General features: G+C 40.5%; 1 protein-coding gene across 1 annotated transcript; it reads right to left on the reverse strand.

Annotated features, from left to right (window-relative positions):
• Positions 1–301: 301 nt before the first annotated feature.
• Positions 302–18,597, reverse strand: LOC310958425 (protein FAM222A-like; the record flags this gene model as incomplete). The annotated part of the gene is made up of 3 exons (XM_083929357.1): positions 18,511–18,597; positions 9,723–9,891; positions 302–1,707 (listed from the first exon to the last, which is right to left on the reverse strand). Exons 2-3 carry the CDS (start codon positions 9,850–9,852, stop codon positions 302–304), a joined length of 1,536 nt encoding a protein of 511 aa, XP_083785483.1. The 5' UTR covers positions 9,853–9,891; positions 18,511–18,597.
• Between the last annotated feature and the right edge of the window lie 3,293 nt (positions 18,598–21,890).

The raw sequence follows: 21,890 nt of genomic DNA on the forward strand, positions 1-21,890 counted from the left end.
CTGCAAAATATACAGTTTGTGTTCAAATGAATCAGATGAATGATTGCTCAGCATCAATATCAAATGAGGAACAGCAGGCATGGTCATTTAAGATATAAAAATAAAACCATGAGAGTCCATAAGACAAACCTGTATATTAAGTTGTGATTATCATTTACCTTTTTCAGGCTCAAAACACAAAGCCTTCTACAAATACAGTACATGCACAAACTATAAAAAAGGCATGTCTCATTCTCACACTTCCATTGTCTATAAAACGTCTGTCACTTCTGCGTCCTTTTGTGTGGCGCCACACCGTGTCTTATCTGTAGACGGGGAGCTGGATGTGGGCTTGCTGGTGGTGCTCCAGTAGCTGAGGCATCGCCATGGCTTCGTACCCACGGCCCAGCATGCACTCTTTGATGCAGGGAGGTTGGATCTCACTGATGAGGCACTCCAGAGACTGCAGGCTGCTGCTAAGTACTGCAGCGTGGCACAAGCTAGAACTAGGCAGCCCACAACAGAGGTTTTGGTCTGCGCTGTAGACCTGGGTGTGAGGAGGAAGAGGAGGGTGGAGCTGTGGCTGGATTCTCTGCAGGGGGTTGTTGTGGTGGTGGTGCTGCTGATGGCGGTTTGGGTGGAGATGGGGATGGGGATGGGAGAGCCACATGTCTCTAGGCCTGGCTGCACATGTTCCCGTTGCTAGCACCTGAGAAGTATAACAGTCACTATCAGGGGTAGCCACAACATTGTCCCAGTGAGGAGCAAAGTACTGTCCCTGCATGGCGGCGCAGTTCAGAGAGGAGCTGCTGACTTGCTCATGCGGCCTATACGATAGCTGCGAGGAGTACGGCAAATGGTTGCAGGTTTCAGGAGACTGGCCAACCCCGGGCTCTGCGGCTCTGTGCCTCTGAGCACTGTTACTCATGCTGTACATCCTCACTGCTCCCTGCTGATAGGGATGCTGCTGCTGCTGCTGCTGCTGCTGTTGAATTTGATGTTTATGTTGCCACACAGTGTAGTCTCCTTTCTCTAAGTACCCAGCTTTGGCTATGTCTGCGCTTTGTGTAGGCAGCACTGCCCCTGTAAATGCGAGACTGCTCTGGGGCGGCACTCCCAGGACAAAGTCTGAGTCTGAATGAGCCACTGCAGCCACAGCCTGCAGAGAGGGGCTGGCTCGAGCTTCTCCCCCCAGCTGCAGGGCCTGGCTGTGGGGAACTCTGCTCATCTGCCTCATCAGGCTTTGAACCTCCGCCAGCTCAGACTGGGGGGCCAGGCTCTGATCTCCAGAGGCCATCCCTGCTCTAGAACAAAGTGTCTCAATGGGAACATCATGGGGCTTACATGAGCTTATATGATAGGCTTTATGCCCGTGTCTGACTGCATAGCCATTATTCAGAGGATTATTATACGGTGCCACAGAAGTCTGGGTGTTTGCATGTTTAGTCCTCCTGCCCTCAGAGTTTTTCACAACACCTTTGACTACCACAGAGGCTTTGATGACAGCCAACAAACCTTGGTAGCCTCCTGAGTACGGGTGTGAGTAGGGGCCACAACGTTGGCCTGTGGTGTCTAAGCCGTTTACTGTTTTGTTAAGCTGTTTATGTTGTGGCACCCGGATTTCAGATTGAAATATTTTGATGGACAGTGGGCTGTTGGCCGTCCTCTGGGCAAAAGCGTCCAACTCTGCAGGAGAAGGATACCGAGAAATCATGGAGGCTGGCTCACCTGGGAACAAAGGAGACAGGAACAAGTGATTAGTCTACAAGCAGCCCAGAGAAAGCTTGTGTTCTGTTGTTTTTTGCTTTCAATCTCAAACCTGTTTTAGGGAATAATGGCAGGCATCAACATGTTGTTTAAACTCATTTTACGGAGGGAAACCCCTCCAGCCATGTTTGAGCAGTGCTTAATGAAATCACTTCAAACTTATTTCAGCCCAAAATGAGTTTGCCCTGGGAAATCAAAAGACGGGAAATGGCAACAGGAGAGGGAGGAGGACCCTAATTTAACTGAAATGGCTCCAATGACATTTATTTGATGACATTTAGCTGTTAAACCACAGCAGGAGAAGCCCAAGAGGAGGGTGATTGTAGCTAAATGCTAATGCTAAAATTCTTCCTAGCTGATACACACCCCATTTTTGGTTGTTTCTCAATAACTCTGTAATCATTTGAGCAATCGCCATTTTGTGAACAGTTTGGTTCCACTTGATGCTTTTATAACCCTGAACCAATTCTACTGTAAAAGCTTGGAGCCTAAACTGTGAAGGGAAAAGTTGATGCAGATGGAAAAGGAGCAATCACCGAGAGCACCGCTGATTGAATTGTGTGCGGGGAAAGCTGACGGGACAAACTAAGATTGGATTTAAACACTATTATTCTGGCAATTTCATGGCTGCTTAACTCCTAGCGACAAAGGAAAGGTGGAGAAGGTGGCCCATTTAAAAACAATAAATCACCTGGTAGAAATTACCGCCACCTTTCAGTGTGACACTTTTATGGAATTCCTGACATAAAAAGAAAAAGGTGCTGAAATTATCCCGGATCGGCGGAAATCACAGCAGGCAAAAGAACAAGGCGGTAATCTGCAATAAAAAGGGCGAAAAATAAAAACAAAACACTTAATTTCATTTTCAATAACAAAACCAATTCCAGCCATGCGGGGGAGAGCTCACTTGTTCCCATTTGAAATTGATTTGGGAGTTCATTTCATTTTCAGGCCTACAGTGAGCTTCCCGACTGTGAAAATGATTCAATCTAAAAGATCCATCTCATGAAAGAAATAAATTGGGTGTTTAAAATGGAGGAAAGAGGTAAGGTGGAGTGTTCAATCCATCCAGCAATCCATCCAGCAATCTCCCAGCGGAGATGAAGGAATGGCACCATAGTGTGCCAGGAGCATGAATTCTACAGAGAAATACAACAAAGCAAAACACTGTTTATTATGTATCACAGTGTAGCTCAGCTATATAAAACCATGTCATCTAGTATGTTGGCGAGGTGTTCAAACTGTATACATTATCAAGATGTGAGAACAGGGAAAATACAGCTGCACTAACGATTTCTGGCCTTTGGCTAAAAGCTGAATATTCATTACCATAAATTATATGCAGAAGAGGTTCATATCCACCTGAAAATAGCTTAGATGATGAGAATTGATCTCATGTTTAGTATAATAAATCCGTCACCTATTCTATTTTCTGCCTGGAATAATATTGCTAAATTATCAAAGGCGGATAATTTAGCAAAACAAGCATTTTACGTCGTTCTCTTGTTCAGTAAAACGTCGGTGTCAAGCTCTGCACGCTGCGATCGGCTCGCTGTTCCACAAACACTTCAAACACTTTGAATGGTAACACGTCTTCACAGGGTGTCTGATATTGTTAGTCCGGAGATTACAAACCTGTCAGAGCCATGGAGACACAACACAGCTGCACTTCCCACTGAGGCCGCCTTAATGTGGCACTATGGAAACCTCATTAGCAAATAGGCCTTCCCCACTCTGCATTCACGTATTTATCATCTGAGGACCACTGCTGTTTGACGTGTGCATTAAATCATATCATTCGGATCATTTGAGCTGATTTTGGCAGAAGCAGACATAGTGAGATCAGAGAAATCATGACCAATGTTAAAGATGCTCTAAATTACAACCAGAGGTAACTGTTTCAATCTTAAGGACTTTAAGACCAATCATTGGTGTTAAATTGCCATAAACTGAGCACAACATGTTTAGCATCCAGTTGTGGCTTTCCCAAAGCGCGTGATAGGAGTAATATAAGTACTGTATGTCTTGAAGCAAGACTTCACAATACTCGCTGTGTGTTTAAAAACTGTGGTTCAATAATTACAATCTGGCACTACGCCAAAAAGGCACAAACCTACTGTGTAGGGGCTGATGTCTCACCCTAACTCCCAACATGAGGGCACATGCATACTTGCGAAAGTGATAATTAACGACGTGCATTAAGTAGTGCTTCTATAGTTATCTGGATAAGAGGTAATTTGCACCTTCAAAGGGAGGGTATTTTTAAAACATGTGCATCAGTCACTCCCAGCTCATTTTGGCCTTTATCCTGAAAATAACCACACAAATAAGTAAAAATGTACGAATCAAGCCAGAACCCCAAGCTTCTTACTTATTATAAGGCTGTGATACTTATATTCAGTCAGCTATTTCGCTCTTTTAAATTCCAGGCATTTGAAACTACAGCACAGAAATGTATCTGCCAGTAAATTAGTAAATATTTTTTTGGAACAACATGGTTCCTTTAATCATTGATATTAAAGTAGGTCTGCATTAATGAGTTTTTAGTATGTAATAATTAGCACATAGGCCAGAAGAAATGTTTTGCATATACTATAGACAAAACAGGTCACATTTTGTGAGTTAAAGGGCCTATACTATGCTCATTTTCAGCTTCATTTTTGTATTTTGGGTGTTTGCCTGGAGATGTTTAGATGTTTTAATATTCAAAAGACACATTATTTTTCCTATAGTATTTGTTTAAATTTACCTTTATTCCCTCTCAGTCTGAAATGCTCCGTTTTAGCGCCTGTCTCTTTACGCCCCTCTCCCAAATGAGCCCAGTTTGCTCTGATTGGTCGGCGTTTCCGGTCATCCGCATCTGCACTCTCTGCATCTCTGCATATCATTACAGCCGGGGAACGACTTTAACTGCACTGTGGCGGCACTTTCTACATATACATAGTATAGTTGTGACATCACAACCATACATAAGTCCTGACAACTGACAACGAAAGACACAGTTTCTGAATATGAGCTGTGTGAATTTCTCTGAGGTTTTGATTCTCTCACAGTATTTTTTACAGCTCCTCAACCTGCTTTAGAATCAGAAAAGTCATGGAAATCTCACGTTTTTACAACAGTTTTTCCTTAGATTGTCAACTATATTTACCTTTGTGAAATGGTTTCCAAGGTTTCTTTATTAAGAGGCACTGCAGTCACACAACAGAATTCAGTGGTGTAAAACAAAGATATGAAAATGAAAACAAAGATGAGGCTGTTCACATGACAACGGGGAATGGCAGCTCTGTGTTGTTAGGTAAGGAGCAGCGCAGAAATAATTAGCAGCCTGACCTTAAGCACTTAATCACCCTGAACCTGCAGACTGCACACTGTTTCACTCTTCAGCCCTGACAGAACACAGGCACAGAGGCAGCAGAAAAACGGCACAGAAAATAACACTAGCCACTTTTCCAGAGCAACCTTACCCCTGGGAGCATCATGCAGTGCTTACAAATTCAAATGATTTGACCCTTAACATTTTCCATCCACTTGCTGTTTGATTGAAGTAGGTTACGTAGGACTGAAAAGCTTGTCACTGATGTGTGAGCCATCTACAGCCCTCTATGGGTAGATTTAATGGTCCCACAAGTCAGGCTTAAATGTTTTCTCGGTTGGAAGTGGCTCCACATATTAAACATGCTGCTCAACTGTTGCGGCACCATGCTGAGTGAACTGGAACACTTTCACAGGAAACACCTAATCCTGATTTCCTCTTTCCATGCAGGGGGACATGCACAGTTGGGGGTGGGGCGGGAAGGAGGGGCAATTATAAACTCTCAATTACCACAAGGCTTAATATATTATATTTGTGTGTTTGTGACTTAAAGAAAAGACATTTTTATAAATATTAGCATGAAAATATTCTGGAGGGATAAAAACATTGGGAACTTACTGGATCTAAATATATGGTATTTCATAACCCCGATTACACCCCCATACAATCCCACTCAATGCTTTCTGCCACTTTAAACTGGCTAATCCTTTTCCCGTGGTCACATTGAAGCCATTTCCCCCAAGATTAGAGCAGAGACCTCATTGTTTCAGAGCAGTTTCAGTTAATCACTAATTTATGAGCACAACAAGCCCCAGAGGCAGGGCTGAAAACAGCAGTTGGACATGCTCATTGCATTTCCAAAACCACGGCTTCCAACTAATACATACCCAGAGGGCCCACATAGGAAAACCATTAGAATGACCACTAAATATGTGAGATAAAACAAAAAAGAAAATCTTAAATTATCCCTTGTTAGTATCCATACATGTTGGTTGAACTGCCAGGCAAAAATTGGACAGGTCTTTGATGTTATGCCGAAGACTTATCGTGAAACACTTCAGTGAGATGACATGTTTACCAGCATCTAATCCTCAGCAGGAACATTGCACTGAGAAATGGCAGTTAATTACAGAACAGTGCTTCTCAGCAGGCATAAATACTTGTTTACCACATCCTGATATTTTATATTCTCTGGCCTACCTTAATAAACAGGGACTGAGCAAAGCCCATTAAAACCTATGTCTCTATTACCATGGCAACACCCTCTATGCACCCAGTTGGCCCAATAAGCCCAGTCATTAGAACCGTGTAATTAATTGGCCCTGACTTCATTCATCTCTTTGAGACGAGCTTCTGAAATTGACTGTCTGCTGATTAGACAGTGCAGTAACATCAAAACTAACAGCTGCTATGTCCTCCCTCTCAATTCAGGTCACAAACTTAAAATAAAATGTATATGCAATATATATGGGATATTGTTATTGAGATGGATGATTTCAGTAAATTCCCATCTTTTAATCGCATGGACTTGAATGGACATAAAACTCTCCTAAACAAAAGATGAACTGTTTGAAAATATCTTTATTTGATGAAAAAGTAGAAGACTGTGTGCATAAAAATGTCAGGTGAGAAGTTATCTACAACTCCCAAAGTGTATTTTGATGAGAAACATCCAAAGCTAAAAGCGGGCTAAAATTCTGTTAACGTGCAACACTAATAGTGGGAGGAAGCCAAAGTTTCTGGGTCAGTTTTAGATCAACTCTGCAACTATAACACTGTGTTTTGTTTGTGAATGAATTTACCATTTGCAAATCTAAATGCGTCATAAAACCAAAACAATGGGCTTTAAGAAGCTTAAAAAGCTCAGAGTTCCATACTTGGGTTTGTCACTGAATGGCCCCTTACACATCACTCATTAGATGTTGATATGAAAAAATATTGATTAATACAGGAATCAGGAGCTTTTCTAATGTCAACAGACTCATATAAAGAAAGATGTATTCATATTTATCTCCCATGGGGTTAAAAGAAGGTTGCCAGTTAATGCCTCTGTGAGGTTTACTCAACCTAGCAGCCCTGAGGACCATTAGATATAGATAGGAAAAGGTGGACACAGGACATGCTGACACCAGAACACATGCTCTTGAATCTCATTCATACTAACCTCTCTATTCACAAAATTCTTCTGTAAACACACAATAAATAAAAATACAGTCACTCATTCACCCAATTTTCACATGCTTCCATCTTTCCATGTCAGTGATCTCTACATGAAGGGTGCTCAAAGAACAGAGTGACCTCAGGGTTGAACACTTAGTTATGTGTGCTCCAGGAAGCTCTGGCGAATACTCCTTTGCACCAGTGTCACTCCTCATTTGTTTCTGTGCCGCTTGGCCCAGCTTGGGCAAACTTTACCCTCTCAAAGCCGACCCGAGCGCAGGCCGGCAGCGTGGGAAAAAGCCCTTCCAGCCCCTGCTTTTTTTCAAGCGGAGATAGCAGAGAGAAGAACAGCTCTCATTCGCTGTCACATAGTTCCTGACGCTCGATTCTTAGAAATCTTTCGTTTGTGTGGCTGAGAGCTTTCATGTCCTGTGCGTTCCATTTAGTGATAGCTAAAAATGGAAATGGTTCTCAAAAGCGCAGCATCGACTAAAGACCGTCCCTATTTAACTCAATCCAACAGCGAGCCATTTAATGAAGAAGCCTGAGCCGCACAGGCTGAGCTCCCATCAGCATTCTATTCCCTGTGGGTGTGCTTGAAATGTCAGGCTCGAGCTGGAGGGAGCTGCACTATGCACAGTCGCAGTACATAAAACTCAAAAAGGAAGGGAGGGGGGGGGGGGGGGGGGGGGCAGGTAAACAGGATGAGAAATGCACCCCTGGTTCTGCCTGAGGCAAACAAGGCCCTTCTGTTCAAGCGTTTAGCAGACCAGTGCTCCACTGATTCCCAATTTATATTTAATAGCAAAGAAAAAAAAAGACAAAGAGGCATTTATCTGATGCAGTTAGAAACACATTGTTCAAACTATCCATGCGTTTTGTCAATTGGCCGTATGGACGTAACTCTTGTGTTAGTCTCGTGCCGACTTTTAAGGTTATTTTCAGTATATGAAGTTTGGTGACCTCAGAAAAAAAAGAATGGTTTTAAGTTGTCCTTTCTCATATGTAGCACACAACAGGAGGTTGACTGTGTCATGTGCGTTCTGACTTACGGGAAACACTCTGTTTGGTTTAGGCGAGGGGTGGCAGGACATGACGTGTAGTACACCACAGTCACGTAGGCGGTTTGTATTGGTCAACACTTTCATTTGGGTCTTCATGTAAATTACCCTTCTTCTTCCAGTGCATGTGTGAGAGGGGCTTATGTAATGCATACTCAATGGGAGATTAGATTTCATGATGAATGAACAAAGATATTCTGTATAAAATGCAAATTAAAGAAAACATTTACTGGCAACAGGATCAGTCAGATAAGATAATCCGGAGCCCATAGCCTAAGATAACATTAGATAGTCAAATTATGGTGATTCTGTCTGAGAAAAGTCAGAATGTACAAAATGTTACTAGTCAGTATATGCATGCACTTGCTTTCCATGAGCCCACAGTCTGAGTCGTACTGTTTCACTTCATTTACGATCCCGGTTAGCTTCTGCAGTGCAGTAGCTGTTCTTCCATGACTCCAAATAAAACTCAAAATATATGACAGCATAAGCATGAAATAATAACACACTGCAACACCTATACTAAACACAAGAATCTTTAAAGGGCCAAATAATTCAAGATATTCCATGGCTAAGTACGTCCATAAGGCTGCAATACACACAGCAGGACCATTAAACTGTAAGTAGTTATAGATCTTCAATATAGCTTCAAACCAGAGGCAGCACATAAGTATAAAGGCATCAGCAAATTTTTAAAGCAATCGGGAAAAGGAAACCACAGCAGAATAACTTAATTTGTGGCAATGTGATCTCATTATGTGAATCTCGACTGTCCAGGAAGAAAAAGGCAATTTGGACCACTGCACAAATAATATAGATATAGAGTAACCATAAAGAAGCTAGTATCGGACCATGAACTCAATTGGCAAACAAGTCACATTCAATCAATTAACTGAACGCAATCTAATCACAAATGTCAGTCCAGGTTAGGTTGAGACACCCACTCAACCTTTCAGTGACTGCGGTATAATCACTCACGATGAAGGTCAAACAACACAGACAGGGAGCACTTTCTGCACAAAATGTGAACATCATTAGTGATCCTGTATGTGAGTTGATTAACTCTGTTATTTTAGAGTCCACTTTGACCTGCATGCATATGCACTGCAGGCGCACACTGATTAGTAACCCAATTAACAGGCATCATCATCATCAGGAGACCCATTATTTTAAATTCTTGATGCTTTGAGAGGAGCTGAAATCTCAGCGCATCACTAAAACCATGCATGAGCTTTAGGTGCACTTGGAGGCGACGAGGTCAAGCTGAACATGATTGATTAAAAAAGTAACTCAGGAACATGACAGAGATTTTACTTGTTATACCAGTCATTTCTATGTTAGTTACAAACTGAATAAATTGTGTGTTTGTGGTATCCGTATAGTATTTTCTGTTTGTCCTTTCTGGCAAAAATGTCTTTATATGCGTGATGCAAACTCACCTTTGTGGGTGCGTGGCTGCAGTGGTGGCACTGAGAGCAGTAATGGCGGTGGTGGAACATCAAGGCTTTTGGGTGCGCAGGCCAGACTCTGCGATGAGATATCCTGTCGTCTCTGGATACAGGCTAGCATGATAGTTCTCTAGGGCCGCACACAGCCTGTTTAAACCTGCTAAAGAAATAAAGAAAAAGGGTTTTAAGTCTATAACCAATAATATACTAATACTTATACCAATACTAATAGTTGACGGCAAATAAACATGTTAAGTAAACATTTGAGATTTTTCAGATTGAGATCGACATCCCTAGAACAACTAATCAAGGAAAACCTCACGAGAAATGATTTGATCTTGCACCATTTTTGTTCTTGTGTCTTTTGATTGTAAAAGTTTTAGTGATTGCAAAGCTAGGCCACACAGTGTCTAGGATCACTGGAAAAAAAGTAGATGCCAACATTAAGTTTGAAAAGACATCAAATTATATGTAATACATTCAAACTCTTACATCAAACATCAGTTTGAAAACTGCAAGCTTGCTTATGGAGAAAACTAAAACCCCATAGGAGGCTCTCCTCTTTAAAAATATTTTCCATGTTACTTTGGTAGCTCTGCAACCACTTGGGTCCTTTTACCATATTAAAATTTAGGAGCCCCTCTTTGAATTGCTGAGATGGAGCATTCAAAAAAGTAACATAATATAATGACGACTCCATCTCCTCCTTCTTCCGAATTCTTTTGATGGCTCTTTCCTGTTATCAACCTTGCTCTGTCGGTTGCAATCACACGGATCATTTACAGGGCCTTTAGCCTCTGGCCGTGTGTTTCAATTTATAACTAGCCCTGAGACCTGGATTTATTTTTCTATAAATTTAGGCCTTATTGATCAGCTGAGAAAGCCAAAAGCAGCTCACTCCACCAAATAGGCTGTGCTGTTTGCAGAGTTAAGTATTGTCAGAGGAAATGAGAGGCTGTGTCTGAAGGCGAAGGGGTGCATCACCACAGATGCGCTGATTGAAGCAATCATTCTGAAGATAAAGCCAGGCACTGAGGGAATATTTCAGTGATAATCGCATTTGACATTCTCTTTGATTATCTGACAGTCACCAAGTCTGAATGCTAGCACTGCAAAACTAAAGAACCCGGGGCTACCGTAACATACGTAATAAGTCCAATGATTACACATGCAGAAGTCCCAAACAAGGCTAATAGAAGCCTGCAGCATACAGCTGTCAAAGTGCCTTTTTTCATGTTTAGTTTTAAGGTTCTTTTGGATTTTTGCTTTCATTTCTCCCCCAGGGTCCAAAGGGCTGCTAAAGTGAGTCAACCGCAGAACAGAGTGTTCGGTGACGAGGTGCAGAGACATGATTACCTTCACCTCAAAAGGAAGAGACAGAGTGGCTTTGATTTTTCTCAGGTGCCAACACACATACACACATATACACACACACACACACACACACACACACTCTTCCCTCTCTCGTGTACCCGCCCCCCTCCTCCGCTCAACATCTGTCCCTTGGTGACAAGCCCACTTCAAACTGCTCAGTGCAACCTGTCTCATCTGAACACACACGCACACGCACACGCACATGCACACGCACACGCACACGCACACACACACCCACACACCCACACACACAGACCTAAAAGCCTAAGCATGGTCAGATTCCATTTAGAAAATAATGGCAATTTCACAACAACCCTTCCATTACCACACATTTGTCAAGATGGAGGCGCCGGAAAACGCAGAAGGAACACAAGGGAGAAAAAGTTTCTCCAGGGAAATCCCTTCACTAGCAGAAAATGAGACGTGAATCGGAATACCTTCCATTACTCTCATCATTTGCAGCTGGAATAAAATACATCAAGGAGGGCATTATAATTCAAAGAGAAGCCTGCAGTAGCTTAAAGAAAAAAAAAAAAACTTTCACTGAAAGCAGAAGGGAGCTAGAAATGGTGCGTAAAGTGCAAGTAATGATGGTTTCTTTGATCCTGTTATCTAAATTTTAAATTTAAATAGATCTTGTGGAAACTCTCGAGTAGAATTACCCAAAAAAGGGAAGAGAGATATGAAATCAAAGTGATGCCAGAATTCATGATACTATCTGGGCTAAGTTATCAAGCAATATAAATCCTCCGTATAATTTTCTCCTCAACAAAAAGTCTTATGTCTTGCACTTCTCACAATAGTGAATGGCGGCAATATTAACGACATGGCAACTGCAAAGTCAGCGATCTTAAAAATTGCAATATGCAGCATAGATCAGCTCAACCTTCACAAATCAGTTCAAGAATCCTTGTAATTAACATTAACTGTCAGTGTTACTTCCTTCAATCAGCTTTACAAATCAGCGCCTATATGGTTGTACTTCTCATGTCTTACAAGATCACATATTTAAGGGCTTCTCTAACATGCATAATAAGAAAAAGAGCACTCATTTTAAGCTGCAAGGTCATCTATAATCTTCACTACTCCCAGGTGCCTTCCATGCAGCTGATAAGCAGCATGATGTAGTCCACCAAGGGCATACCGGGATGATAAAGACCTTGTGCTTTGCAGTCCATCTAACTGTCCCCCAAGGAAGTTTTGTCAGATACATTTTCCAAGTCATTGACAGATTTTTTTTTTATTTAAATGTGTCGTCTGTCCTGGGATCAGGGCATGGAACTTTGTGAGAGATAAGGAAGCTGAAGAGCCATGAAGGCAGTGATGGAGAGATTTCCTAATGGCTGTTTTTAGTTTAACTAGCAGATGCCTTAGGGTTTTAACTGAAGTTTTAATGACATCTGTTCAACAAAAACAGTATCCCTCAGCTTATTATCTTGAGACCACTATTGCGTATTGTCATCAAACTAGCACCACTCATATTCATGCTGTAATAGAAAGAAGTTCAACTCCAGACAATGTAGGCTATGATCATATTTCTTGAGATTGAAATGCTGGCTATGATTACCCAGACATGGCTGTTTGCTCATATGAACTCTGGATAATGTACGACAGATCAGGTCTGGACAGAGTCAGACGCATTCTCACTGGAAATACTTCATTTGGCAGGACAGGATGCTGATTACACCGTGGTCTGTCATTTGGCCCTTAACAACTAAGTCTCTTGCAGTTGTTGAATTTGTCTGACTATTCTGCATCGAAGAAATTCCAGAATCTCTTTGTCTCTCCAGATATTTTCATTGCGATCTTCGTAGGAGTGGGCCATAATTAGACATGATCGTTTATCATCTTTCAATGGAATCGTATTGTGATGAAATCATATATTGAGACTGTGATACACAATTATGCGACATCTGAATTGATAATAACGCGCACAAACTGAAAAACTGACTATCTATTTATTTATTGAATTACCAGAGAACATGTTATATCGTGATATAAATCATTATCGGGATAGAAGATTTTGTCCAGCCTTACGTCTTTGGGTAAATGACCCATCTTGTTCACCCTTGGATGTTTGTTTTCATCTGTTTTGTACAAAATAGAAACATCATCAACACCTCCATTCACTCGCTGTGAGTTCTCACACATTGGCTTGATTGGATAATACAAAGACTTTGTATGACAAAGTAAAATCGATTTACACGGTCCAACTGATATGAATGTATGCGTTCTCACAAACAGTAGCTGATGTCGAGGTCATTTCAGGTTTGCATTGCATGCCTAAACAGGTCAAAATGTTTTTTAAAAATCTATAATATGCCATGCTTTGTTTTTTACCTGGCGATACGATGCGACAGCACGAAAATATCCATCAAAGCAGAAAAAGCTCTAAATTACAGGCCCTCACACAAGAGCATCTGTCTGACCTTCTGTGTCTTTTATGAGTTTGTGCGGCATCAAGGGTCAGTGCAGAGATAGAAGCAAATGGCAGAGAGGGAGGCTCCCTCTAAACAAACATGAAATGTACAGAATAAAGACACACATTGACTCTATACACACTCTCACTTTCACATTGACACATGCCCCTCCCTACCATCTCAGCTCCTCTTAGCAGTTCTCAGAATCCTCAGTTGATAATTAGATGATAATGAAAAAGGTCTAAGACAAGCATCCCTTTCGGTCTCTGGGTGGATTAGCATGTGAGTGCTATGCTAATGTTTTTCCTTCCTTCCACTCAGAAACTGCAGAAGTGCAAAAGGGAAAGAGCAGAAAGGCAGAAAAAAAATAAGGTTAATTTAGGAGGAAATAAATGATTAACAAAGAGCAATTGGTCATTACAGAAGAGAAAAAGAGGGCTCTCTCTTTGAATGAACATGACAAGGGCCATGAATAACAATCCACTTACTGTATAATTAATTGTATATTACGTATGGCAAAATAAAGGACACCAGAGATGTAGTCTGACATACAGACAGAATTAGACAGCAGCTGCTGGATTCATTTCTATATACCACACACACACGCGCGCACGCACGCACGCACCCCAAACCCCTCATACATTTTTAATAGAATCTATTACTTCTGGATTAGCCGATAAGAGCTGGCCTGGTTAAATTCTATAATAGTTTGCATAATTGGTATCAGAGCAGCATATAAGAGAGACCCAGAATTCTCTCTTCTTCTCTGGAGAAAAAGAAAAAAAAAAAGGACACAAAGGTTCACATACAGGATAACCAAACAACCCGGAGCCACTCTGCTCTACGCTGCAAGAACACTCGAGGCCTGCGGGCTGATAACAATGAGCCTCATTTCCATTGAGATTAGCTAAAAGGTATTACAACTGTGTTAAAAAGCATTTACCGTAGAATTCGCGTGCAAGGCAAGCACAAGATTTATGTAAATACAGTCGCAATATTCAGACAGATGTCCAGAGAATCCTGGGTGTAAATCATACAGCGTTAATGGCTGGGTAACATTACAGTTTCTCCCTTGCAAAATTTCATGTAGCCATCACAACAAGGCAGTTATGTTACAATAAAGCTGAGGGCATTTAAGTCTGAAAAATCTTAACAAACTACTGACAATCTTTAACAGTCTCTAAACAATCTACACATATTTCTTCACTACTGCAAAACATAATTGGGCAAAGGATAATGCAAATGTGTTTATATATGCGGTGTCAGCACTGTCACCTTCTATGCTATTGTTACAGTATAATCATACGCTATATTTAAATAGCATTTTTACCCTGCCTGTTCAACAACCTCCCTATGAGGCTTTTCCATTGTAGGATAACATCAAAGTTCCTTACAAATCTATGTCTAAATCTGAATAAAGGACATATAAACTATGAAAAACCTTAACTGTGTGAGAAATTTAAAACTGTTTGAGCAATGTGCAAATAAATTCTACAGACATACATTAAGCTTTCGACCGTTTGTCTACCCAACAGTGAAAAAATGTACATCGCCTTCAATAGGAACATTTTCAAATGCTATTTTCAGTGGAATTTAACGTTTAACACTGCAGCAACAAATGGTTTGAAACAAATGACAGTAGCATCTCCGTAGGATCAGAGCTTGCCCCATTAATTCCAGCAGCAGCAGCGGCAGCAGCCACTGCAAGCATGAAGTATTTGTCTACAAGGTTAACAGTTTTGACAAACAATTAATCATTTACTTTGGAGTTAATATAGCGCCATATCTGTAAGGCAGTCTTTCAAAGCAATGTTGCTAGAATGATTAGTGGTTAACCTACCTAATATATTAATATTATATGAACTAGAAAAGTGCACTCAGTAGAGTGAAGATCTCCACCAAGACCCCCACTCCTGGGGAAGATACACATTGTATAGTTCTGCTACACACAACATCATATTAATGGAAGACACAAGAGGTTATACATGGACATGATCATTCTGACTTTATATGTATACAGATGATGAAAACACACAAAAACAAATTGAGCCATTAAACCAAAGCTGACAGGTTTGATTTTTATCTTCGAGGGCAGCCTTGGTGAGTGGAAAGCCTTGGACTGACCAAAATCTACCCTTGTCCACAAAGACAGTACCAAGGTAATAGAAACAAACTGCATGGGGTAAAGTCTGGCCAATGCCAAGGTAGCAGTAGAGGGTAAACAAAGCCTTATCTTATCCTTATCCCAGTATGCATACTTAAAAGCTATGGGTATGCTGTCCAGCTTTTAAAAAACCTTGACTTTAAAGATAACAGATGGTAAAAGAGTGCACTTGCGGAAAGATGAGTTATTTTTCAAAAGAATCGAACTGGGATTTAAATTGAATGTTCTTTACATCTGTTGGTCAACTCAGGCATGGACTGGATCATTTTGAAGTATCCCATTCTCATCGCCTGTTTTTAAAACCATAAATGAAGACAAAAATGACAGAAAAAAATGGCATTATGTTACACAAACTCCATCTCCCCAAGCCCCAAGCCCCATCCTCTGGCTGTTTACTGTTCAGGGTCACTGATTCTTTCGAGTCATTAAAATCTTCAAAGATAGAGAAACTGCTGCCTGTATGGCTCCTATTCTGGGGAGATAACCTAATGATAAGCTCTCTACCATGCATCACCATAACATCAAAAATGTTTGAGGATGAAAAAAAAAAAAGGGTCTTTGATCTCTGGACCGACTAAGAATGTCATCATCTCAGTGCCTTTCTATTTAGGGCAAATGGTGATGCATCAATTGCAATTTGGCAGTCTTAATCATTAATTGGAAGTAATGACTGAGCACCATCGTGTAGACAAAATAAAAATGACTGGAGCTCCAAATAACCCTTGCAGTCCTGTCCCCTCCCCCAATGACCTCGGAGGCCCCGGTCCTTAACCCTCCACCCTTAACCCCCATCTCACTCCCCCCTTCATCCTATTAGAATTAAAAGACCAATTAGACAGATTTCAAAAGATGGCAGTCTGCCTGTAATTACACATGACATGTCTTCAGCAGATGAAATGGTGATTACAGAGGGTGCACGAGATAAACTGCTAAGCGACCAAACCATCGACATTACTTTAAGGCAGCGTGGTTGGGTGCATATTTATTTTCAAAGGCATCTTATCATTCTGGCTCCAAACCATTTAGGCTAATCCACAACAGAGAAAACTCACTGTACACTTAACCAACCTTAAATGTGAAGCTACGGATGACATGGCAGAAAAAGACATGACCTTAATCAGTCCTTGTACTGGCCTGGGCAACAGTCATCCAAGAAAAGGTCATTCTCGTGGTGAGCCGTTTCCTCCATTCAGTAATTCTGTAGGCATGGAGATTGAGCGAACCAGGGAAACTTCACAATAAATCAGAGCTCAGCTTCGCTCCTGAGAGGGCAAAGGGAAGCAGCCAGCCAAATGACAAATCCCTTCCCTTCACGGAGTTGGAATTACTGCTGGGATGTGATGCAAGATCAGAGGGAAACCCCCATGGGATACCTGCACATTGACTGCTAATAACATGACGCAATTTACAAGCCTCCTCAAACAACTGCACGCCCAGGCAAAGCAACTTTCAAACAAACAACCAAAATAATATAAATATCTCATTGAGACTAGTTTTGTATAATATTCTATAATTGAAAATCACAGCGGTGTCTTGATTATACCTCTAAAAAACATGCAGCACTAAACATCCACTGGCTAAGTAAAAGTGGCCAAGGATTTATAGTGAAAGCCAATATACTTTATGATGAAAGGGGGATAAGGCACTACATTTTTTATGATGACATTGTGGTAAATCAAAAGATACAATGCCATGATTTTAATATGTTTACAGTAAATCATAAAACAGAAATATAAGCCTATTCCTGATAGTCACATGCCTCACAATTTAAATAAACCAAGGGGGGGTTGAGGTATTTTTCTCCTTTGGTCGCAAAACAGCCAGAAAAAAAAGAAAGAAAATGAAGAAGAAGGGGACAATAAAACACCAAATTGCAGGCTTTCCTTCTCTGCCTCTGGAGAGAAGCTGTGACATCCCATCTCTCTGGGTAATAAAGGATCTGGCACAAGCAGGAAAAGCATGCGGGGTAGAATTTCACACCTGGCCAATAATCTATATAGGCCCCCTCTGCTGCAGCTAACCTTCAACCTCGGCTGCCACCGGTGCAGTGAGGTGCGATGATCCCACCTCCGGCTTTTAGACAATAGAAATGGAAACCTTCAGAGGCAGCTCCTGAATGACCGATAATATACTTCAAAGCACTTCCCCAATCCACTGGAGATGCTGACATATAAAGCGCCTTTCATTGCGCGCAGAGCCCCCATCCCAACAAAGATGTCATTTGAGAATGAAAAGGATGAGACCAGGAAATTGCATTGGCTCACAGGAGAACAGTTTTCCCCTCAGAAAAAAAAAACATTTAGAAACTACAGATTTTTGTTATGCAAATGTTTAACTTATAGTATCATAACCAATTTGGACCTATTAATTCCCGTGTGTAACTGTTGAATAGTCTACATTTTAGGAATTATTCCATGTATTAGATTATTCTATTCTAAATTATTCTATATAGTGAATATACTATAAATTCTCATAACTGGACTCGGCCAATATAAATACACATTAGCCAACAGCAGGACACTCATAATATAGTAAGGGGCGAGACGCTCCTATCTAGGCTATTAGTGCGCACTGGGCATCTTTCACCACTTTAGCGCTGTCGACTTGGAATCACTGCAGGGCGAAACCTGACATCGTGCACTGAAGCATCTTTACAACCTGAAATATTTCTTTTATTGCCATGTAGTTACACGGCTAACGTTAAATATCAATCAAGCTGCTACAACAAAACATAGAGAAACAGAGAAACATTTCGCATGAGCCGACACAGTGTTCCCAAACCATCAAGGAGAGTAATCCTGAAACATAATCGATGACTTACAGAGTTGTGTCTTATCATAAAGCTTGTTTATCTTTGGTTCCCCACGGCTGATTGGTTGTTCTCCTGCTCGGAAGGCGTATTTCCTCTACAAAAGCAATCTCGCCACTGATTCCGCGAAACCTCCGGACGTATATCCATTGATGAAGGTGGCTCCATGAACTTTTACTTCCTCGACATATTCAACAGTCGTGTAGAATTAATAATTTCACCGATGATGTTTTCCGTGCAGCTGCCTGTGTGTCATCTCGGCTGCCGACCAGGCTGTGTATGCATGTGTGTGTGTGTGAGAGAGTGTGTGTGTGTGCCATAGAGAGTGATGTCGGAATGGCAATGAATCCCCTGCACTGTTGAAAGCGGCTCTGGGCCAATCAATCAAGGCCGTATTTGAATATTCCCACGGCTCCACCAATCGTATGAAAGAGCAGGCGGCCGCTGTCGCGATGCCAAACCCGTCCAAAAAAGTAAGCGTTTGCTGTTTCCCGGAGAAATTTAAAGGGGAAGAACGTCTGATATATATTAGCATGAAAACAAATGCAAGTTTTCGGTCTAACTTGACTCCTAACTTGATCGATTAAGAAATCATTCTAACATCTAACAGCATCTAGATGTTTCTAATCAGCAGTGCTTAATTCACTCTTAATGGGATCAGGTGTTCAGGAGCAGCTGGGAGAAAGATCTCCAACACTAACTTGGGGGATAGTGAGGGAGAAACTGTGAACTGGATTAGAAGCAATGATATAGAGAAGTATTCCAATAATTGCAGTAAATTTGTACTAACAAGTAGGAAAAGTCCTCCATTCAAAAGCAGTTTATTATTTATAGTAGGCTATCAAAATTAAAAGTAGGCTACTGCTTAGAGAATATCCCATCCAAAGTAATATATGAACATGAATATCATAATGTTTGATTATTATCTTTTGATGCATTAATATGTAATTGTGGTAGACATTGCTAGGTCTATTGTTTGCATTTCTGTTTATTGATATTCTTATTCTTGCACCTGCATTGGCATTTTATATTTGCACTCCTCCCTGTTTGTACTGCAACTGTTGCAACTGTCGCACAGCAATTTCCCTCAGGATAAACACAGTAAGGAAAGATACGTTTGACTTTATACTGTTCAGTAACTCTATAAGCCGCGCTAAGTTCTGTGATAAATGTAGGTGTGTAAAAAGTGCAATATTACCTGTTGAAATGTATTGAAGTTTAATGAAGCATAAAATGGGAAAACTCCTCAAAGTGCCTCAAAGCTGTAGAGTACTTGAGTCCATGCAGGTTACTTACTTTACACCAGTGACACAAACACCTTAAAATATAATACAAACCAATTTAGCAACCTCATAAATGAGTAAAGCCTTGAATCAGCAACCTTTTAGCACAGTCAACCAAGGTAATGGATGATACACTGTGTTTTCTACAGACGCTTGTTAAGCCTAAAAACTCTTTATAATCAACCATCTGTGGTAAGGCTTCACAGACAAACATAGTTAAAAATGTACAGGAAAACCTCTCAAATGAGATTATAGCCTGAGGGAAAACAGACAATAAATTTGACGATTTGTTGCTGAAAACAATTTAGTATGCAGTGTTAATGTTATTAGGAACAGCTGTGCTTCAGTCAAAATATATGTTCAAATATATGTATAAGTATGTCTGATCAGGTAAAAAGTTAGACATTTGTGGAAATACACTTCTTTCTTTCTTTCTTTCTTTCTTGATGAGTAGCTCGATACCACTCTTTAAGTATGAGAGTGGTATCGATCTTCTTCTAACTCTGACGAGACAAGCAAACAATGACATTTTTTCCCAACACTTTTCATTCTCAAATGCTGAATTAGACTTTGAACACCCATTTGTCGATATTTAACACACAATGCTGCTCTCTGCACTCTGTACACAAATACATATCCCCAACAAAACATGTGATGATGGAAACCAACTACAAATTCAACCCTTCAAAGACAGGTTTTTTATTGTTTTCTGAGGACGATGATCGAGTGCAGCAGACATACTCTGACCCATGTTGCTGTGAGGAAGAATATTGAATTTTTTCTTTCCAGCTTCCTGAGTGTCATTTTTCAGTATGAATGAGGCCTGCAGATGGCAAATGAAGTTACCATGCCAACTAATGTCTCTATTGAACACTGAAGATGTAGATGGATTGTTTTTCTTTGGAGGATCACATGTTTTTGTAATGACTAATCGGGTTATCAAAATTAAAAGTAGCTCAATTAGCATGCGTTTGAAGAGCATTATGTAAACATCATACTGATCCTTTGTTGGAAAACACATGATGAAATTTTATAATTCACAAAGTAATTGTTAAGTTTGCAAGAGGATACATCCATAAATCCTAACCCAACAGTCCCTACTTTATGTGTAGGCATGCCTTGTTAAGAGGGCAGGCAACATTAGTACTAATTATAGAGAAATTACAGAGAAGACCTTTTTTTTCTTTCCTTTGTAGAAAGGATGCTGGGTGATTGACAGACATCCTTCAGTCTTAACCTGCTTGTATGTTATGATCAGTGATTAACAAACTCAGATAAGATTTGTGTGGAAATATGTTTACTTTCGTTCAGTATTGCAATTACTAATGATATTTTATGATAATGTAGTTATTTAATTTCTCCTGATAGGTGTTTTATATCAGAGAGAGATGCAAACTCAAACCAAAATGGATTTAACTTCAGAATCAAATTAAGCACATACATTTTCAGACGACTTGTACATTTGCTTACTTGATAAGCCATGTTTTTTGTTCAGAACAACCATTTTTCATTCAAGCTTGTGCATTACATACTTTTGCCATGTATCCCTCTGTTTTGACATATATAGCTGAGTTGAGATGTCAAGATATTCATATAAATAAACACATGCAGAGAGGCTAAAATATCACAATAATTGACCGATAATTTACGAGAGGAGTATGCATATGACTCTGAAGGTATCAAAACTGTCTCATGAATTGTCACTCTTTCATGGTATCATGGTATTACTTGTTATTATTATCAAAAGTTACAATGACCCTTAATAGAATGAAACTTTTTGCTGTTGAGCAAATGTTTTGTATAATTAAAACTTGAAAGCCTTTGTATTTGTATACATTTGTCAACATACATTTTTTTCAATATCGTAGATATGCAAATGCAAAATTTGCATATCTACACACTTTCCATAAAACTGGCATACCGCTTCAACCTTATGCAAACATTTGTAAACACGCGTGCACGCACACACACACACACACACACACACACACACACACACACACACAAATATAAACACTGAACTCGTAAAAAGCCTTATTGAGGAATGGTCCAAGGGATACAATTGAAACTCTGAACCCAGCTAGATTGAACAATACACTCATAAGCATG

This window comes from Echiichthys vipera (genome assembly GCF_963691815.1).
Source record: "Echiichthys vipera genome assembly, chromosome: 16".
Lineage (NCBI taxonomy): Eukaryota > Metazoa > Chordata > Actinopteri > Perciformes > Trachinidae > Echiichthys > Echiichthys vipera.